Genomic DNA, 19609 nt, shown 5'->3' on the forward strand with positions numbered 1-19609 from the left:
CTCGGAAACCCAAGGAGGGGTTGCTATGAGTCGGGGACGACTCCACGGCAAATAACAAGGAACAACAACAACAAATGGGAAGGGAGCTCTGGTAGTGTAGTGCCTAAGGCACCTGACTGCTAACCAGAAGGCTAGCGGTTCAAACCCACCAACCACTCCTCGGAAGGAAGGTTGGGCAATCTACTTCCATAGTGATACCGCCTCAGAAACCCAAGGAGGGGTTGCTATGAGTTGAGTCCAACTCAAGGGCAGTGAGTTTGTTTATTTTTTACAAATGGGAAAGAAAGGACAATGGTTTCAATAACTCCCTCTGCCAGCTGTCTTTATTCCTGCCTTCCTCACCAGTTTCGCTAACACACTGAGCTCTTTGCTGGTCACCTTAGTATGCTATAATATGGACAAAGGGAAAAGGTAGTTATTTGTGCAGATGAAGCATAAGTAATAAGGAAGTAAAAGGAAGATTTGAAGATAATAAAAATTGCTCATAAATTAACTGCAAGCCTTGCAAAGGGGGTGCAGAGTAGAAAAGTGATTCAAATTCTTAGCAGCATGTCCAGAATTCAGTACTCTCAAGCAGCCTGCTCTTTCCCCTGCTCCTACTCTCCCAAAGTCCATGAATGATGATGATAGGAGAAAGTTCAATGTGAACAAGTAACTATACTATTCCAGTGTTATGGGATAAATTGTGAATGGACTAAGTACTGTTATTACCATGGTGGGAGATTAAAAATGCTTAGTATATCAATAAGAAAGATAACTATGGCATACTTAAGCTAGTGTATGATCTCTAAGAAGTTACCTGTATAATGTAGCATAATTAGCTTTCTTATGTGAACCTCAATGTCAAGCAAAGCTGATTTAATATGCTTTTAAATATCTTGATCTTTCTGTTACTTCAGTGACCTCCAGGAGGGCACATTTGTGTGGTGAGTTTGATAATAAGTATTCTGAAGTTTGTTTATTCAAAGTTCTAGAGATAGACCACTGGGTTCATCATTTACTCTTGAAGATTATAGTAGATTTTTAAGACCTGTTGTTTCTTGCAAAACCAGAAAAAGTATAGTTAGAATTTTCATTATTGCATATTGGTATTTTACTTTGGAATTAGAATGTCAAGAAAACAAAACGAGTCTGTAGGCTCTTCAAAATGCTTTCTCATGATAAAACGTTGAAATTCCTGGTACTTAAATGTTCTCAGGAATTTGAATTACAAGTTATTATTTTTGTTAATTCAGTTTTTATTTTGATTTAGAAAATTCAGTTATACCATACATAAGTAGAAATTAGAACTCACAAACACAGTTATATCATCTACGGACATAAAAAGGATAAGACATTTATCTGGCAGTACTTGACAGATATGTGAGAGAATAGTTGGATATACCAATATGTAATAAGTGATATTTTCTACATTACATATATGAAGGTTCATGGTTACGAAAATATTCATTTAGAGACACAATATAGTGTGGTAGCTTAAATAAAGGAGGGGAAGTCACACAGAATGAGTTTCAATCCTAGCTCTTAAACTTAGTAGTTATGCAAGCTGCTTCACCCTTCTGAGTCTCAGTTTTCTCTTTTGTAAAAAGGAGATTAAATACATGGACAATGTCCAACACATAGTAAGCACTCAACAAAGGACAGCTATTAGTAGAATTAAAGTGATTAAATGATCAGTTAGGACACACATTTCAATAAAAAATTTTATATACTGTTACAAATAAAAGAACTTGGTTGGGTATTATTAAGTGTAGTTATTTTTATTTTCTGAATCATATGGTTCTAAGATCTGATCAAGAGTCACCTGGGGAACAGTTCCAGGGTCCTACTCTAGGCCTCAATCAAAAAACCTCACTGCCATTGAGTCAATTTTGACTCATAGCGACCCCTCCTTGGGTTTCCAAGGCAGTATTACTACAGAAATAGATTGCCCAACCTTCCTTTCAAGGAGTGGCTGGTGGGTTTGAACCACCAGACTTCTGGTTAGCAGTCAAATGCCTTAGGCACTATGCCACCAGAGGCCTAATGAGTCAAAATTTCTGGAGGACCAGTAATCAATATTTTAAAATCTCATCTGATCCCAAAGTCTATTCAGCTTAGGGACCTATAGAAGTAGAGCATTTATGGGCATGGTGTACTTCGTGAACCCACTGAGGGGTGGCCATGAGAAAGGAAAGGTTACCAATGAGATTTTATCTGTGAAGTTTTGTAAACTGTAAAACTCTATAAATGATGGATAGCATTATGCCAAGCAGCATAATCATGGACTCCTGATGCTGGAGAGAGCTTAGGAAACTCTCAGTGAGTTACACAATGGTTAATGTAACGCATTTCAAAGCCAGACAGCAAAGCAAGTAAAATATATACAGTGTTATGTAAGTGCCAAGTGGGTGTTGGAAAGATAAAATATGAGAGCTTGGGAGGGGAGATTACTGTGGGCTGGGAGGGTCAGGAAACACTTTATGGACAAGATAAGAATTGAGCTGGGTCAACCCACTGTTGTCGAGTCCATTCCAACACACAGTGACCCTATAGGACACAGTAGAACTGTCCCGTAGGATTTCCAAGGCGGTCAATCTTTATGGAAGAAGACTGCCATATCTTTTTCCTGTGGAGTAGCTGGTGAGTTTGAACTGCAAACCTTTTGGTTAGCATCTGAGCACTTTTATCAGGGGTCCTTGAAAGATGATTAAGATTCATATTAGTAATATGAAGGTAGATCCGAACAAAAATGCAGAGCGAAGGATGGACAAGACAGGATTGTCAGAGTGTGAATTAGACCTGTCAGGGTGGAGCAGTGTGGTGAAGGGAGTGCATGTTGGTTGGGAAAAACTTGTGGAGAGCCTTGAATCCTAAGCTAAGGAGGTGAGACTATCATGTAAGCAGAGGGAATCCAGTGAAGGTTACTGAGTAGAGGAATGATAAACACTGGAAGGCAAGAAACTAAAAGCAGTGGCCTTAAATTCATACTGCCTGTGGTGAGAACCTAAAACAGTGTCTTCTAGGTACAAGAGGATAAAGGTCTGAACAAGTAGGACTGAAGAAAACCAGATGATATAATCATGACAGGAGGAACTGACAGTTATTGGGATCTTTGTGGGGATCAAAGAAAAGGATCCTCTAAGTCTGAGGGCCTGAGAGTATGATGACACCATTGACAGAAACAAGAGGCCTGGCTAGAAGAAAAGGAGGTTGGTTTCAGACAGATGGTAGTATTGTTACAGTGCTCTCTAAGGAAACTGTACACAACTCACCTTCATGTCCTCAAAATTGGTTATCCCCATCTGAGGGAGGTTAGAGCAGTTTACGTGGATGAGTTTCTGGCCACTGATGAAATTTGTGGTGAAACACCCCTGTCAGTATAATAAGAACATCACTCGAGAGATGTACTGCAAATAGCACGGAGGAAAAAAGAAAGAGAGGAAAGAAATCATGTTTGTCTCCAGTTCTACAATAAGAAAGTTTTTATTTTCTACCCTAATAATACATTTTTTCCATCTAAACTCCTTATTAAATATCACACTGCTTGTTTAGTTCTTTAACTGTATTTGGAAAATTTAGTTCACTATATATAAGTAGAAATTAGAGCTCACAAACACAGTTATATACTCTATGAACATAAAAAAAAACAAGACATTTACCTGGGAGTACTTCATAGCTGTATGAGGGCACAGCTGGATATACCAGTATGTAATAAGTAGTCTTTCCCATAGTACATACATGGAGGTTTATGTAAACTTTTTTGACATCCTATAACTAATGCAGGAGCTCTGGTAGCATAGTGCCTAAAGCACTTGACTGCAAACCAGAAGGCTGGTGGTTCAAACACGCCAGCCACTCCTCAGAAGGAAGGTTGGGCAATCTACTTCTGTAGTGATACTACCTCGGCAACCCAAGGAGGGGTCTCTATAAGTCTGGGCCGACTCAATGGCACATAAAAACAACATACCTAATGCTTCTTCATGCTTTAATTAAAGTAGAGGGGTACAGAAGATTTCAATTATTGTGTTGTTTTATTGTGCCTAAAAACAAGAGTTGCCATCAGTGAAACAGACTACCCAGTATTTTAAATAAAACAATTTTTGGTTAATTGGCTAATTAAATAGTACTCTTAGGTACTTGTCATACATATGACATATTTGAGGCAGACACTTTAAATAGTATAAGTTCAAAGTAAGGGAGCTGCCACTAAATCAACTTGACAGAATACCAAAAAGCCTACCTTGAACAAAACCCACCAAGAATCCAGTTTTCTATGAAAAGAAACCTGTACAAGTTTCTTAGTCTTTGAGCATTGCAAAGAAAAGTATGATCACTGGAACAAATATGAAAACAAACAAACATGATGTCATCCTCTCCTTCTAAAATAAGACTATGAATTAGTGGGAAGGCAAAAATTAAAATCTAGAGTTACTTCTACCACAGTCCAGAACTTTTTTACACTCCTAGTGAAGAGGTAAGGAGCTCCGGTAGCTTAGTGCCTAAGGCACTTGACTGCTAACCCAAGGCTGGTGATTCAAACCCACCAGCCACTCCTCGGAAGGAAGGGTGGGCAATATACTTCCATAGTGATACTGCCTCAGAAACCCAAGGAGGGGTCGCTATGAGTTGGGTCCGACTTGACGGCACATAACAACAATAATAACAACAGTGAAGAGGTAAGAGCTCAGGAAAGCTAGAGGATTAGGTAGAAAAGGATGAGGGCATGTGATTTCAAAAAACGTTATTTTTGTGTACCTTATACTGAGGGAAGCCTAGTCGGCTAATCCACTCTGCAACTTCTTTTGGGCTCCATTTAAGATACTCAAATTGTAGCTTAATCTTTTGTTCTGGCTGGGTTTCTTTATCTTCCTTCACTTCTTCACATGAATCTACAACTTTCTTTTCACTAAAGGACTTTTCTAAGTCCATTTGAGACTCTAAGGGATATAAGTTTGCGTTTTCATTTAGCTTAAGTGATTCCTTAGAAAACTTACTGGTTTCTGTTAATTCTGCTTCACTTTCTCTGTGAAACACTAACAAAGAGTCTTTCTTTTCTTTTTCTGATAACTTTCTTGTTTGATACTTGGGGCGCTCTAGCTCATCAGCTTCTCCAGAATACTGAAACTTGATTGGCTTTGATACATCATCCCTGGAAGAGTCTACATGTGTCCCTCTTCTAAGCAGTGTTTTGGCTTCATCTGGTAACTCTAGATCTTTCTCCTCAGTTGACTTTCTTTGTGTCTCCTCTTGAACCTCTGGTGTGATCTCCTGTGGTAGCACTAACTCATTGTCTTTTGGTGGTGCTGGAATATTTTCCTCATTTGGCTTTCTTGTTGTCTCCTCCAGAACTTCTGGCTTGGTCTTTTCTAGTGGTGCTAGACCTGTTCCTTTAATTGGTTTTCTTGGTTTTTCCTCAGGAAACTCTGATTCGATCTGCTCTAGTGGCTCTGGGACTCTTTCCTTAGTGGAGTAGCTTTGTATATCTTCAATAGACTTTCTTGATTTCTGCTCTGAAAACTCAGGTGTTGTCTCCTCAGGTAGCTCTGTTCCTTGCTCCTCAGTTGACTTCCTTTGAGTCTCCTCTGGAACCTCTGGTTTAGTCTCTTCTGGAGGCTCTAGACTTGCCTCCTCAGGAGACCTTCTTGATGTATGCTCTGGAAACTCTGGGGCAGTCTGCTCAGGTGGCTCTGTCCCTTGATCCTCACTTGACTTTCTTTGGGTCTCTTCTGGTTTAATCTCTTCTGGAAGCTCTACACTTGCTTCCTCAGTAGACTTTATTGATGTCTCCTCTGGAAACTCTGGGGCACTCTGCTCAGGTGGCTCTGCCCATTGCTCCTCAGTTGGCTTTCTTCCTGTTTCCTCTAGAATCTCTGGCTTAGTTATCTCTGGTGGCTGCAAATCTATTTCTTCAACTAATTTTCTTGGTGTATCGCTGGGAAATTCTGGTTTTGTCTGCTCTGGAGGCTCCAGAGCTATCTCTTCATGTTGCTCTCTGAATGATTCTTCTGAAATCCCTGGCTTGGGCTCCTCTAGTAACTGTAATCTTGTCTCATTGAGTGTGGCCCCTAGAACTTCAGGCTTGGCTTTCTTTGGTAGCTCTAGATCTGTTTCCTTAACTGACTCAGTAAGTACATCGTCTTTAACACGTGACATGGTTTTCTCCTGTGGCTCTAGGTCTGGTTCCTCACACTTTTCATCCACAGGGACTTCCAAATCAATGAAGAGCTCTCCTCTCTCTCCGGATGTCTCTTGGGGAATCTCTGGCGGCTCTGTCTCACTGGATAGGTCTTCATCTGACTCCACAGAAATTTCTCCTTCAGGCGTCCTGGCTGGTTTTAGTTGTATATTCTCAGCATTCGCTGGCACCCCGTCGAAGTCGTCTTCCTCAGTTTCTGAGGTCTCCGGCTGTGGCTCTTGGTCAGTCTCTACGGGTAGTTGCGGGCCTGCCTCTGCAATGGTGTCTGTTGCGGCATCTTCTTCCATTTTAAGAAGTTCAGGCAGTTCACGCCTCTCAGAACTTGGGTCCTCATCTTCATCCTGCCCCGAATCGTAATCTTCTGGGACCTCCGCCATTACGCAACTTGAAGGACGCGCCCAGGCCTCTTAGCAACTCCAACTTCCGACAGCGTCTCTATGGATACCACGGCTTCCGGAAGTGTTATCCTTAATGTTCCCCAGGTTTTGTTTGTTCTTTCAAGCCCTGACTGAAAATTTGCCGTCAAAAGCACGCAATAACCCTCTTCATGTTCACGTCGCCAGCCTCTACTGAATAGCGCTCCTGCCACGGCTCCAAGGCCGGCGCACTCGGCCGCGGCCGCCGCAGCCTCTCCTTCCGGCCCGCGGGCTCGGCTCGGCTCTTCTCGGCGGCACGCCGCGGCCGGGATCTTTCGGCCTTCGGCTTGTTCCGGAGCTACTCACGGCTGGCCACGAAAACGCTGCCGGCGCGGGCTACAGATGTCGGACCCGCAGGCGGCTGAGGGGCCGGGCTTCTGGAGCCCGGCAGCCCGCAGAGGGTCAGCCAGCGGCATCCGGGATGGCGCGGGAGTGGAGGGGAGCCAGGCGGCCGCCTCAGGTACGCAAGGCCGGGCGTAGGCGGGTGGGTGCCACCCGGCCTCGGGGCCCGTCCCCTCTGCGTGAGCCTCGGTAGAGCTCTGCACGGGCTTCCGGGCGGAACCGACCCTCCTTCACAGCCCCTTAACTGCTGCCGGACTCCCGTGTGTCCTGGGGCTCGATTATTTGCCCCTGCCAGTGCCATCAACCGAGTCCTGGGCTTCGCTCGGGGTTATCGTCTACTCCTGTTTCGAAATGCTTTGGTTCCTGCTCTGTTTCTTTTCTCAAGTCAGCTCAGATGGCGGTGACAGGGCTGCTCTGCCCCTGGCTCCGCTTCAACCTCAGCCCGGGTTCGGATCCAATATCTGTACGCCGATCAGACCTAGACCGCAGACCTGAACCCCACTGGCCTCGCTGCCCCTCGCTTCTGGTTCCCCATCCCAGTTCCCAGCACTGGCCCCTGCCCCACCCTCTCTTTGCTGATCTCGGCTCCCATCCGTGTTGGCAGCCTCGCCCTCCTTGGTCCAGAACCCCACTTCGCTGTAGCCTCCCTGCACGTAGGAGCACCTCGCCTCGCCTGGGTCCTCTCCATCTCTTCGAGTGAGAGAGATGAAAGCAGAGGCGGAATAGATAGGCTCTGGGGTCTTTTGAATGGACATAGTAGCCTAAGCAAAGGCTGGAAGCAGAGGCTGAAAATAGGAACTTCTGCCACCTGCCTCGTCTTCCAGGACCCTCCTCCTTTTCGTGTTAGAAACACTGTTTCCATTTTTGCCCACGCGAGGAACTCTGTGTGGGCTACTTTCGTGTCCAAGTAGTAAAGGATCTATCTACCACACTTTTACTTTTCAGGCCTCTTATGATTGCCACATAGAATGAAATTAAAGGGATGGCTTTGAAATGCAAAAGGATGCCAAAGAGACCATTGATCTCATTAAGTTGTTGAATGCCGTCCAGTCGATTCTGACTCATAGCAACCTATAGAACAGAGCAGAGCTGCCCTAAGGTTTCCTAGGCTGTAATCTTTACCGGATATGGTGGCACAGTGGTTTAAGCGCTCTGCTGGTAGGTGGCTGGAATCCACCAGCTTCTGGGGTAGAAAAATGAGGCAGTCTGCTTCCCTAAAGATTACAGTCTTGGGAACCCTATGAGGCAGTGCTACTTGGTCCTGTAGGGTCGCTATGAATTGAAATCGACTCTAGCTCCATGGATGTGTTTTTAGTAATCTTTACTGGAACAGTTCACTAGGTCTTTTTGGTTAGAAGCCCAGCACTTAATCTTTGCACCACCAAGACTCTTCTCAATAGGTAGCAAATATAAATTCATTTCCCAGGTCTGAAATTAAAATAGACACCATAAACTACTGTGGGCAACAGTGTCTGGGTTGAATTCTAAGTCCTCAGTTTACTAGCTAAGTGACCTTGGGCAAGTCACTTAACTTCTCTGTGATTTAGTTTTCTTATCTGTAAAATGTAGATACTAATAATACTTGGTTCATAAGATTGTGGGATTACATGAGCCATTATGAATGAGGCACTTGCTATCTAGCCCATGTTGTTGTTTTTAGTTGCTTTTTTAAGTGATTCAAGGACCCTATGTGAGAGAGTAGAACTGCTCCATAGGGTTTTGGCTGTAATCCTAATGGAAGCAGATCACCAGGCCTTTTCTTCCAGCAGTACCAGTGGTGGGTTCAAACTTGCCCAAGGTACATATTATATGAGTGTTATCCATTACTTTGAGAATAAGTCTCTTTTTGCCCACCTCGCACCTGGACTCTGCCTCTGCTGCCAGAGGAGGTTTGGAGGTGTTCCTGAATGTCTGTTGTGGCTCTCTCTTTTTCCACTTGTATCCCAACTATTCCAACTATCTTCCGCCTCCTGAATGCTGCTCCACTCTCTCTCTCTCACCCACCCCACCCCGTGAATCACCCACTTCTTTCTCATGGCTTTACATTCTCTTTTTTAAAACATCTAACAATTTTTGTCTTTTTTTTCTTCTATATAATCTCTTTTGTGCTTTGTATTAAGTTAAAAAAATCAATGACATGTTTAACATATAGCAATAGAAATTCTGAGCATAATTTATAAATGCTTAAGCAAATAAATCCTCAGTAAATATGTAAAAGGTGCTCTGGTGGTGTACTGATTTGGCTGCTAGCCAAAAGGTGGGCAATTTGAATCCACCAGCTGCTCTGTGGAAGAAAAATGTGGCTGTTTGCTTCTGTACAAATTTACAGCTTTAGAAACCCTATGCGGTAGTTTTATTCTGTCTTAAAGGATAGAATTGGAATCAACTCAACATCAATGGGTTTGGTTTTTGGTTTAAAATAGGCAAGTCTTAAAACTACCTACCCTTACGTGTATCAATATTTATAAATTAGGAATGTTTTTACTTCCCATCTAGATCCTTGTGTTTTTGTTGCCTAACATTCCCAAACATTTTAGATATAAAAGTCTTGAGAACACTCTAGGAATATATTGGAGGATAGTGGGTTTGTCTCTGAGTGTTGTATTTTTTTCCTGATTTCTGACTAGTTTCTGCATTCTCTTCCTTCTAGCACAGTAGAAGAAATGCTTATGGTTATTTTCTTTGCTCTTGCCCTCAGAAAAGAAGGGCGATGATTGATTTCTTTTTATGCCGTGTTGTTGTTATTGTTAGCTGGTGTTGAGTCACTCTGACTCATAGTTATCTCGTGCACAATGGGATCGGACCATTGTGTTCCATAGGTTTTTATTGACTGATTTTCCAAAGTGGGGTGTTGTAGCCCAGAGAAAACTCTTCCTCTTGAGGTAGAATAGGTTGCTAATAAAATGATAGTAATGATGACTAACATGTATTGAGTGTTCATTGTGTGCCAGAGAGTGTGGAAAAAGATGTGCTTATATTCTCTCATTTAATCCTGTCAACAGTCATTTTTTAAATCCATTTTATAGTGCAGCAAATGATAGGTCAGAGAGGTTAAGTTACTGGTATAGGTTAGCTCTGGAGTTTTTACTGTCTTTATGAAATTATCACCTGTTATGATGAAATTTACTATAGTTTATTTTTATTGGCCAATTAATCAAGTATTGGTACTTGAGGTACTTTGCCTTCAAGGTGTTTTCAGTTTGGTGAAATGAAATGAGAGTAGCACAGAATAAAATCAATTCAAAACATTTTATAATTGGGTGCCTTTTATTGCAATTTTTTATGTACTTACCTCTCCCCCTCCCCCGAAATTGCTTGAGGGTAGGGGCAGAATCTATCTTATCTGGTTTTCATCTAGAGCCCTTGATGCTACCGTCACTGATTCTGTAAATACTTGCGAATTGCTGAGTTGGATTGTGAGGGAAAGTCCAACACAAGATTTGGAGGAGCATCAGCTGAATATGATGAATTAGGGTTGAGATAACCAAGAATGTTCCTTCGGTTAGAGCATTGGTTCTCAACTAGCAGCCGTTTTGCCCTTTCCCTACTCCCTACCCGGAAGGGGCCTTTGGGAATATCTGACATTTTTAACTGTTTCCACTAGCGGTGCAATTACTGAGTGCTTGACTGCTAACCAGAAGGCTGTGGTTCAAACCCAGGGTTTCTCAACAGTAACACTACCAATATTTGGGGCCAGATAATTCTTTGTTATAGAGGCTGTCCTCCCCACAATAGGAGGTGAGCAGGATAATTAGTGGCATCCATGGCCTACACAGACGATACCAAACCAAAACCAGGCGTCATAGGACTTCCTTGCACTTGACTGCTAACCAGAAGTTTGGGCAATCTACTTCTGTAGAGATACCGCCTCAGAAATCCAAAAAGGAGGAAAATCCAAGAAGGGGTCGCTATGAGTTGGAAACGACTTGCCGGCAGTGTTTTTTTTTTGTTGTTGTTGTTGTTGTTTTTGTTTTTTAAGGTGGCTCAGTGCCTAAGGCTAACCAGGAGATCAATAGTTCAAACCCATCAGCTGCTCTGTGGAAGGAAGATGAGGCAATTTACTTCTGTAAAGATTTATAGCCTAGGGAACCCAATGCAGGTCTCTATGAGTCAGAAACTAGTTAAGAGAGAGTTCTGGTAACTTACTGGCTAAGGCACTTGACTGCTAACCAGAAGGCTGGCGGTTCAAACCCACCAGCCACTCCTCGGAAGGAAGATGGGGCAATCTACTTCCATAGTGATACTGCCTCGGAAACCGAAGGAGGGGTCGCTATGAGTCGGGTCCGGCTCGATGGCACATAACAACAGCAACAACATTGAGTTAGGAAAGGAGAGCTGGTGGTATAGGGGTAAGGCATTTGGCTGCTAACCACAAGGTCGGTGGTTCAAACCCACCAGCTGCTTTGTGGGAGGAAGATGAAGCAATCTACTTCCATAAAGATTTACGGCCTTTGGAAACCTAATGGGGGTCACTGTGAGTCGGAATTCACTCAATGCAGAGGTTTTGGTTTTGATATCGTCTGTGTAGGCCATGGATGCCACTAATTATCCTGCTCACCTCCTATTATGGGGGCGATAGCCTCTATAACAAAGAATTATCTGACCCCAAATATTAGTAGTGTTACTGTTGAGAAACCCGGGGTTAGTGTTAACCTGGATTCCAAAGCAGGCTGGAAATTCTGCATTTGTTTTGGCCCAGGGTTGTGTAGGTTTGGGAGTAAACTAAACAGCACTGCTTCAGGTAAGGAATTTGTTTGATTGAATCTCTCTGCCAACTTCCTCTGGAAAATGATTCCATGAATAAGCACTAGAGTGAAGGAATAAATGCGTGAAGAATGAAAGTGAAAGATTTCTGTCACCCTCTCTCAGAAAACACCAAGAAGAAATGAGGTTAGTTATTTAGTTGTTATTGATAAAAGTTGTGATTTTTCAATGTACCTTATTTCTTCAAGGCAGGAATTTGTCGTTTTCTGGAATAACCAAAACTAGCTTTTTAAAAATTTTCTGTGCAGAGACTACCTTTTGAGGGTCTTCATGTTTGCTAGCTGAGGTTTTGATGAAAAGTGCTTATATTCTTCTGAACTAAGCTCTCTGTGCATTCTTTTTGTCTTATGAACTGTAATTGTTTTTAATTGTCTTTTATTTGTGACACCTGGGTTCTTCAGTCCCCAAGAGGAGCAATAAATCACTCTTTAAGTAGTAAAACTCTCAGAGGCACACATGTTGCATCACTGGATCTCAGATTATTTATTTAGCTATTTAACTTGCTTTCATTTAGGGACCTTAAGGGAAAATAAAGGTCAAAGTTTATTATGACCTTGAAATCAGCAATAGAATTTAGTTTGGTGTGTACACCTCCCAGAAACGGGTCAAACGAACGTGTTAATGGTTCTGATGTAGGACCTAGAGCAATGAAGTGAAGTTGTTCCGCACTAACAGAAATGTTCTTTATCTGTGGCTATTCAGTTTAGATTAATTCTAATTAGATAAAATTTGAAACTAAGTGAGGCCCACTGTATTTGGCAGCACAGAAAAAGGGAAGTCTCTGTCAACTGTTAGTTTTGTTTTTAAGTTTTCTATTGTGGTTTTATGTTAAAACTTTAAATTTGTCTGCCAGTGGCTATTTTTTTCTCATAGTGGTTGTGTTTTGACAGTGTTGATGTAGGTGCTGTCACAGTTTAATCCATAATAGTTAGTACAACTCAAGGTTTCTAATTTGAATGACCTCTCAGGAGCACATCCCACTTAGAAGGGCTGAGGAGAAATTGCATCATAAACCAAACCAAAAACCAAAACTTACTGCTGTTGAGTCGGATCCAACTCATAGCGACCCCTCCTTGGGTTTCCAAGCTGGTATCACTACAGAAGATTGCCCAACCTTCCTTCCTAGGAGTGGCTGGTAGGTTTGAACCGCCAGCCTTCCAGTTAGCAGTCAAATACCTTAGGAACTACACCACCAGAGCTCCCTGGATCATAAGGTCTCTGGATTTAGTTGGATCACAAACAACCTAGGTTAAGTCTATAACCACATAGTTTGCTTTTGGTTCCTTTGCACTTTAATTTTTTTTCTCTCTCTTTGTTTTAAATTGTGATTGGGTGAAAGTTTACAGAGCAAATTCGCTTTCTATACAGCAGTTCATGTACACTTTGTCTCATGACATTGACTACAATTTACCCCAATGCAACAGCTCCCCGCCCACTTCCTCCCCATAGTTACCTCTTCCCTGTGTCCATCCCTCCATGCACTCCTGCCCCCTGAGCTGTCTCCCTGTGCATACACAGCCCTTCTTTCTCCCATGATTGTTCTCTCCAAGGAGTGTATATACCTCAGGTGAATGTTAACTCCTATGCCTGTCTTTTGGTTGGCTGGAAGCCACAGGTGTGGGTTCAATTCCAGACCTGAAGGGCAGCTGGAGCCATAGTCTCAGTGGTTCCACCAGACTCCATCAGACCAGCAAACCTGGTTCCCACCCCCCCTTTTTTTCCCCCAAATGATTTTGAGTTTTGTTCCACACTGTTCTCCCTCTCTATCCAGGATCTCCTACATAGATCCCCCTATGAGTGGTTGACAGTGGTAGCTGGGCACCATCTAGTTCTCCTTTGCACTTGAATTTAAAAGGCAGAGCTAACTTCTCTTTGCAGCCTGTGTAGTGGGGAGCTCTGGTAGCCTAGTGCCTATAGCACTTGACTGTTAACCAGAACGCTGGCAATTCAAACCCACCAGCCACTCCTCAGAAGGAAGATGGGGCAATCTACTTCCGTAGTGATACTGCCTTGGAAACCCAAGAGGGGTCGCTGTGAGTTGGGTCCAACTCAATGGCACATAATAACAACACAACAACAACAAGCCTGTGTAGTGAAGGGGAAGTCCTATGCGGCCTGTTCGAGAGAACTCTGACCTGATATTCAAATACTTAAGAAAAAAAAAATCCTGCTTTTTGTTCTTTTTTTTAGAGAGAGTATAAAATATACAGAAAATTCTTATCTGTAGCATGATAAGAACATCTGAAACCATATTCTGGTAACATAGCAAAAAGAAAAACTCACATTTTAAATATTGTCAAATATAAAATTAAGACAGTTTCTTTTTTTCTCTCGCCTTTGCCTTAGAGGCCTTTGTTTATAAACTGAATTAGCTTGAGCTTCCATTTCTTGAACCTCTGTTTTCCCCATGTTCATTCGTTGTTTGTTTCCAAGACTTTGGCCACTCAGGTATCACAGTAATGATTTTTACCACATTAGAGAATATCTTTCTGCTGTTGTTTGGGAACTCTTGTGGTTGGGTAGCTTTAACAAACAGAAATTTCTCTTCTCAGAATATAGGACCCTAGAAGTGTAATTCAGGGATCATGTTCTGGCAGAAGGTCCTGGTTCCTTGGTTCCTTGGCTATCTTCATGTGGTGTGGCATCTATCTTCCCCCACCTCTGTTTCCCTGCTTCCTTGCTTAATCTCTTTTTATACCTCAGAAGAAATTGATTTAGGACACATCCCACAGCAATATGGCCTCACATAAAAAAGAAAACCCATTCCCAAATGAGATCATAAGCACAGGTGAAGGTGTAGGACTTACCACAAATAGTTCTGTAGGACACAGTTACTGATTTTTATAATTGACATTTAATTTTTTTCTTCATTTTAAATGATATCTTTTTTACTGGTTTGATGTATCAATTAGGTTTTTCCTAAAACATATTAACATAAATACATGCATATTGAGTTTTTTTTTTTTAATTCCACATGCAGTCTAAATTTGCAAAACTTGTCCTGGTTTCTCTGATCTTTTCTAGCAGCACTTTCAGAATTGGTCTATATGTGGGTGACATATTAAGAAGAATATTATAGAAAAATTGGCTTTTTCTTCTTTGTGGTTGTCTAAATTTTACTAAATAAATATAGGAAACCTAAAAAAGCTGTGTTCATAATTGTTTTCTCTCTCTGTGAAAAAGGACTACATCTTCTACACTTTATATATATATAACAACAACATATGTATATATATGTTTATAACGAAGTTATATATTTCTGTCTCCTTTTTTTCTTTGTCTTTCTGAGTTCAGTTAAAAGTTGTTTTACTCATACTTCTCACATACACTATTTAATTTAAAAATAATATAGGGGATTCTTGTAAACTTAAAAATGAAAGCAGTATTTTTTTTTTTTTTCACTTTTGTTTCTGTACACACTATAAACTGTTAAGGTGCTGTGTGGCATGTCTCTTAACATATGATGCTTGACTTAACTCATAATAAGGTAAATGGAAATCATAACTGCACTGAGATATTAACACTTTTTATCTTTTTAGTTGGCAAAGATCTAAAAGTTTAATAGCTCATTGTGTTGGTAAGGGTATGCAGAAACAACGCTTTCATACCTTGCTGATGGGAGTGTAAATTGGTATTGTTGCTATGAAGGACAGTTTGTCAGTATATCAAAATTATAATTTTTGACTCCTATTTCCCAGGAAATGATCCTATAGATTATTCACATGCCTGTTTGATGGCATAGATATAAGGTTATTGTAGCATTGTTGATAATGGCAAAAAATTAGGCCATAAATGTCATGAGAAGGGAACTGGTCAAATTAATAATGGGGTATTCATGCAATGAAATATTAATCAGCTATAGAAAAGAATGGGGAAGGTTTTTAATAAACAATTATGAAAATATGAGATATAAGTGGAATAAAGAGATATAAGTGGAATAAAACAGTTCACAGTTGTGTGTTTAGTAAACTAATTATTTGTGTAACAAATGAAAAGAATATATGTATGTATGTATGTCAAAAGTACGCACATAATTCTTTATATGCATAAGATATCTCTGGAAGAATAAGTAAAATCTTAAAACCCTGATTGCTTTTAGAGATGGGGACTGAGGTATGAGGAACTTTTCACTGTATACTTTATGCTTTTTGAATTTTGAATAATATAGGTATATTACCGACTCTATGGCAACCTAACAACAGCAGAAAATACACACATCATGAAATCTTTCACTATGTTTATATCCTAAATGAGAGTCTTTCTGTATATCTCTATTGCTTTGTGTTCATTGGGAACTTAATTTTTCTGACACTTTCTCGCTCAGATAAATTTTTATGAAATAAAAATTGTAAATTTCCTTGGGGATTAATTTTGTATTATTCGTTAATCCCCCTGCTGTCTTCCATTATTTTTGTGCTAATTTCATTTCTGTCTAAAAATTCAACTTTATTGACAATCCGAAAACCAACTCATAGTGACCGCTTCTTGGGTTTCTGAAGTGATATCACTATGGAAGTAGATTGCCCAACCTTCCTTCCAAGGATTGGGTGGTGGGTTTGAACTGCCTGCCTTCTGGTTTGCAGTTAAATGCTTTAGGCACTACTCCAGCAGAGCTCCTATTAATATCTTGGTTAACCACTAAAAAAGATAAAGAAAAACATAAAAGAGTGTAATATCTAAGCTGATGTTGTTAAGTTGTTAGGTCCTGTTGAGTTGGTTTTGACTCCTAGTGACCGTATGTACAACAGAATAAAATGCTGCCTGGTTCTGCACCATCCTCACAGTTGTTACGTTTGATCCTGTTGCTGTAGCTGCTGTATGAGTCCATCTCATTGAGGTTCTTCCTCTTTGCTGCTGAGCCTCTATTTTACTAAGCTTGATGTCTTTCTCCAGGGACTGGTCTCTCCTGATAACATGTCCAAAGTAAGTGAGATGAACTCTTGCCATCCTCGCTTCTAAGGAACATTCTGTCTATGCTTCTTCTAAGACAGATTTATTTTTCTTCTGACAGTCTCTTATTTACCTAGAGTTGTTACAACAGAAATACCAGAAATGTGTGGCTTTAACAGACGGAAATTTATTTTCTCACAGTTTATGAGGCTAGCAGTCCAAATTCAGTGTTTTGGCTCTAGGGAAAAGTTTCTGTCTCTTTCAGCTTTGGAGAAGGGTCTTCTTGTCTCTTTTGAGCTTCTGTTATGTGCAGTCTTCATATGGGTTGGCATTTCTCTTCCCCCATATTGCCTCTACTCGATTGTTTAATCTGTTTTCTATCTCAAAATATTAAAGATACACCCTATACTGATCCTTCCCAATTAACATAACAAAGACAACCCATTCCCAAATGAGAATTTAATCACAAAGAAGTTGGAATTCATAACATATATATTCTAGGAGACATAATTCAGTCCATAATATTCCACACTTTGGCCCCCCAAAATTCATGCCCTAGCCACATGCAAAACACATTCACCCCATCATATCATCACAAAAGTGTTAAATAGACTCCAAGTCTAAAATCTCATCTTCTGTATCATCTATATCAAATATGGGTGAGACTTTAAGCATATTCCATCCTGAAGCAAAATTCCTCTTCATCTGTGAAATCTAGAAAACAAGTTATCTGTTTGCAGATATATATACAGTGGTGGGACAGGTACAAGATAGACCTTTCTACTACACATGGGAAAAGTTGCAGGGAAAGAAGGGATACCAGGCACCAAGAAAATCCAAAACCCAGCAGAACAAATTTCATTAGCTCCCAAGTCTTCAAAATAATCTTCTCTCAGATCATCTAGGCAATGGCCCTGCCCTTCAGATTCTGGATGTTGGCCATGCTTTCTGGATTTGAGGAGGGAGGCCTCTTGGCCTTGGGCTTCAGTTTCACCTTCCCAGCTCACTGAGCCAGGAACTCTGCTCCTCTTGGCTCTGGGTGGTCCCATTCTCGTAGTCCATCTGAGTGATGATCCAACTCCCTCAGCCCTGGCAGGCCTAGTTCTTCTGCTCCTTGGGCATGGCAGCCCCACCCACTCAACTTGGGGTGGCATTCCTATCCCTCTGACATATCTTAATGGCGGCACCACACTCTGGAACTGAGTTGATAAAGGTCTGATTCTTTGAAACCTAGAAAGCTCCACCCTTTGAGATCCAGGAGTCTGTGGCCCCACCCTTTGAAACCAAAAAGGTCCTGCTTCCTGGGCTCCTTCCAAAAGTTCTGCTGATCTATGAGCTGTTCCTGGGATGGTCCTTTTCTTTTCTTGGAGGACAACAGCTGTAGCTTCTTTGGCCTGTTTCCTACATGTAGGATTCCAACAGGCAGACAGTTGTCTTTTCTTTTGTTCTTTCTCTGTCCCCTTCAGTCTGAGCTGATGGGTTTTCTGCTGTGGCAATTAGTTAGATCCATCAGTCATGGGTTTAATCTCTTTAGTGAAAGATTGTGTAACCACATCCTTGTTGAATATCCTAGGACACATGTCCTTAGTGTGTAAAAAAAAGACGCTCTTCCGATCTTTTCCCCTAATTTTTATTGTGATTTGGGTGAAAGTTTACAGAGCAAATTCGTTTTCCATGCAGCAGCTCACATAACACTTTGTCTCATGATATTGACTGCAATTTCCCACAATGCAACAGCTCCTGTCCCACTTCCTCCCCATAAAATTTCCAAATCTTTAAGTTTTGTTTTCATTTTGCATAGTTCATTTTTAAGTTCACCCCTTTCCTTTTGCATTTTACTGTAAGTGTCAAGGAGAAAACACACAGCCACTTTAAGACTCTGCTTATAAATCTGATCAGCCAGATACACAAGTTCATCACTTACAAGTTCTGCTTTTCACCAAATATTTGAACATAGTTCAGACAAGTTCTTTTCCACTGCATAAAAAGCATCACCTTCCTCCATTGTCTAGTCACATGTTCATCATTTTGTTTGAAAGCCTCACCAAAAGCACTTTTATTAAAGAACATTTCCAGCAATATTTTGTTGTTGATGCCATATGTATTCTTTGAAATGATGGAGACTTTCTCTGTAGGTCTCCTCACTTCCTTTTTAGCCCTCACCAGAACTGCATTTGACATCTGTAATTCTACCAGCAGTCTCTTCAAAGGCCATCTAGGCTTTACTGTCACGTACCTTAAAACTCTTCTAGCTTCTCCCCATTATACAATTCCAAAACTGCTTCCACATTTTAGATATCTGTTAGAGCAGTACCTCTTTTCTTGTAACAAATTTTATCTTACTTATCTAGTGCTGTTATAACAGAAATACCACCAATAAGTGACTTTAATAAACAAAGAAGTATTTTCTCACAGTTATGAGTCTAAAAGTCCAAATTCAGGTTGCCAACTCTAGGGGAAGGCTTTCTCTCACTGTTGGCTTTGGAGGATGTCGTCTCTTCTGAGCTTCTGCTCCTGGGCAGTCTTCATGTGTCTTGTCATCTCTCTTGCTCTATCTCACCCCTGCTTACTTGTTTAATCTCTTTTAAATAACAAAAAATATAGATTTAAGATAAACCCTACACTAATCCTGCCTCTTTAACATAACAAAGACAGCCCATTCCCAAATAGGATTATAACCACAGAAGTTAGGATTTACAACACATATTTTGGGGGGATGTAATTCAGTCTTTAACACAAGTCCATGGTATATTTATTATTCTTCATCAAAACCGTAATTCAGATGTATCAATTCTTTAGTCTTCCTTATTCATTGTCTAGCTTTAACATGTGCAGTGTAGTAAATTACTTTGTGTGGCTTTTCTATCCATAAGTCTTTGTAAACTCCAAGGTGGGATTTGCTATGAGCAACTGAGGAGCTCCTGATTGCTGAAGGTGTCCACCTGGAGTATTTCTGTTGGGAGTGGCACAAAACAATGTTCTGGGAGGAGCCCACTCTCTGTCAGGTGCTTAGAGTTGT

General features: G+C 41.0%; 2 protein-coding genes across 2 annotated transcripts in view; one reads left to right on the forward strand and one right to left on the reverse strand.

The window, feature by feature from the left end:
- Positions 1-6555, reverse strand: part of SAMD15 (sterile alpha motif domain containing 15) — a 14391-nt gene extending 7836 nt beyond the window's left edge. The window contains exons 1-4 of the mRNA XM_007941408.1: positions 5851-6555; positions 4977-5715; positions 4738-4919; positions 3255-3353 (exon numbers count right to left, since the gene is read on the reverse strand). Coding sequence (XP_007939599.1) covers positions 3255-3353; positions 4738-4919; positions 4977-5715; positions 5851-6555 — 1725 coding nt within the window. The remainder of the gene's footprint in view (positions 1-3254; positions 3354-4737; positions 4920-4976; positions 5716-5850) is intronic.
- Positions 6556-6936: 381 nt separating this feature from the next.
- TMED8 (transmembrane p24 trafficking protein family member 8) overlaps positions 6937-19609 on the forward strand; it is a 56116-nt gene continuing 43443 nt past the window's right edge. The window contains exon 1 of the mRNA XM_007941335.2: positions 6937-7054. Coding sequence (XP_007939526.1) covers positions 6937-7054 — 118 coding nt within the window. The remainder of the gene's footprint in view (positions 7055-19609) is intronic.

Source organism: Orycteropus afer, unplaced genomic scaffold (genome assembly GCF_000298275.1).
Source record: "Orycteropus afer afer isolate SDZICR_OR568_19922 unplaced genomic scaffold, OryAfe1.0 scaffold00079, whole genome shotgun sequence".
Classification (NCBI taxonomy): Eukaryota; Metazoa; Chordata; class Mammalia; order Tubulidentata; family Orycteropodidae; genus Orycteropus; species Orycteropus afer.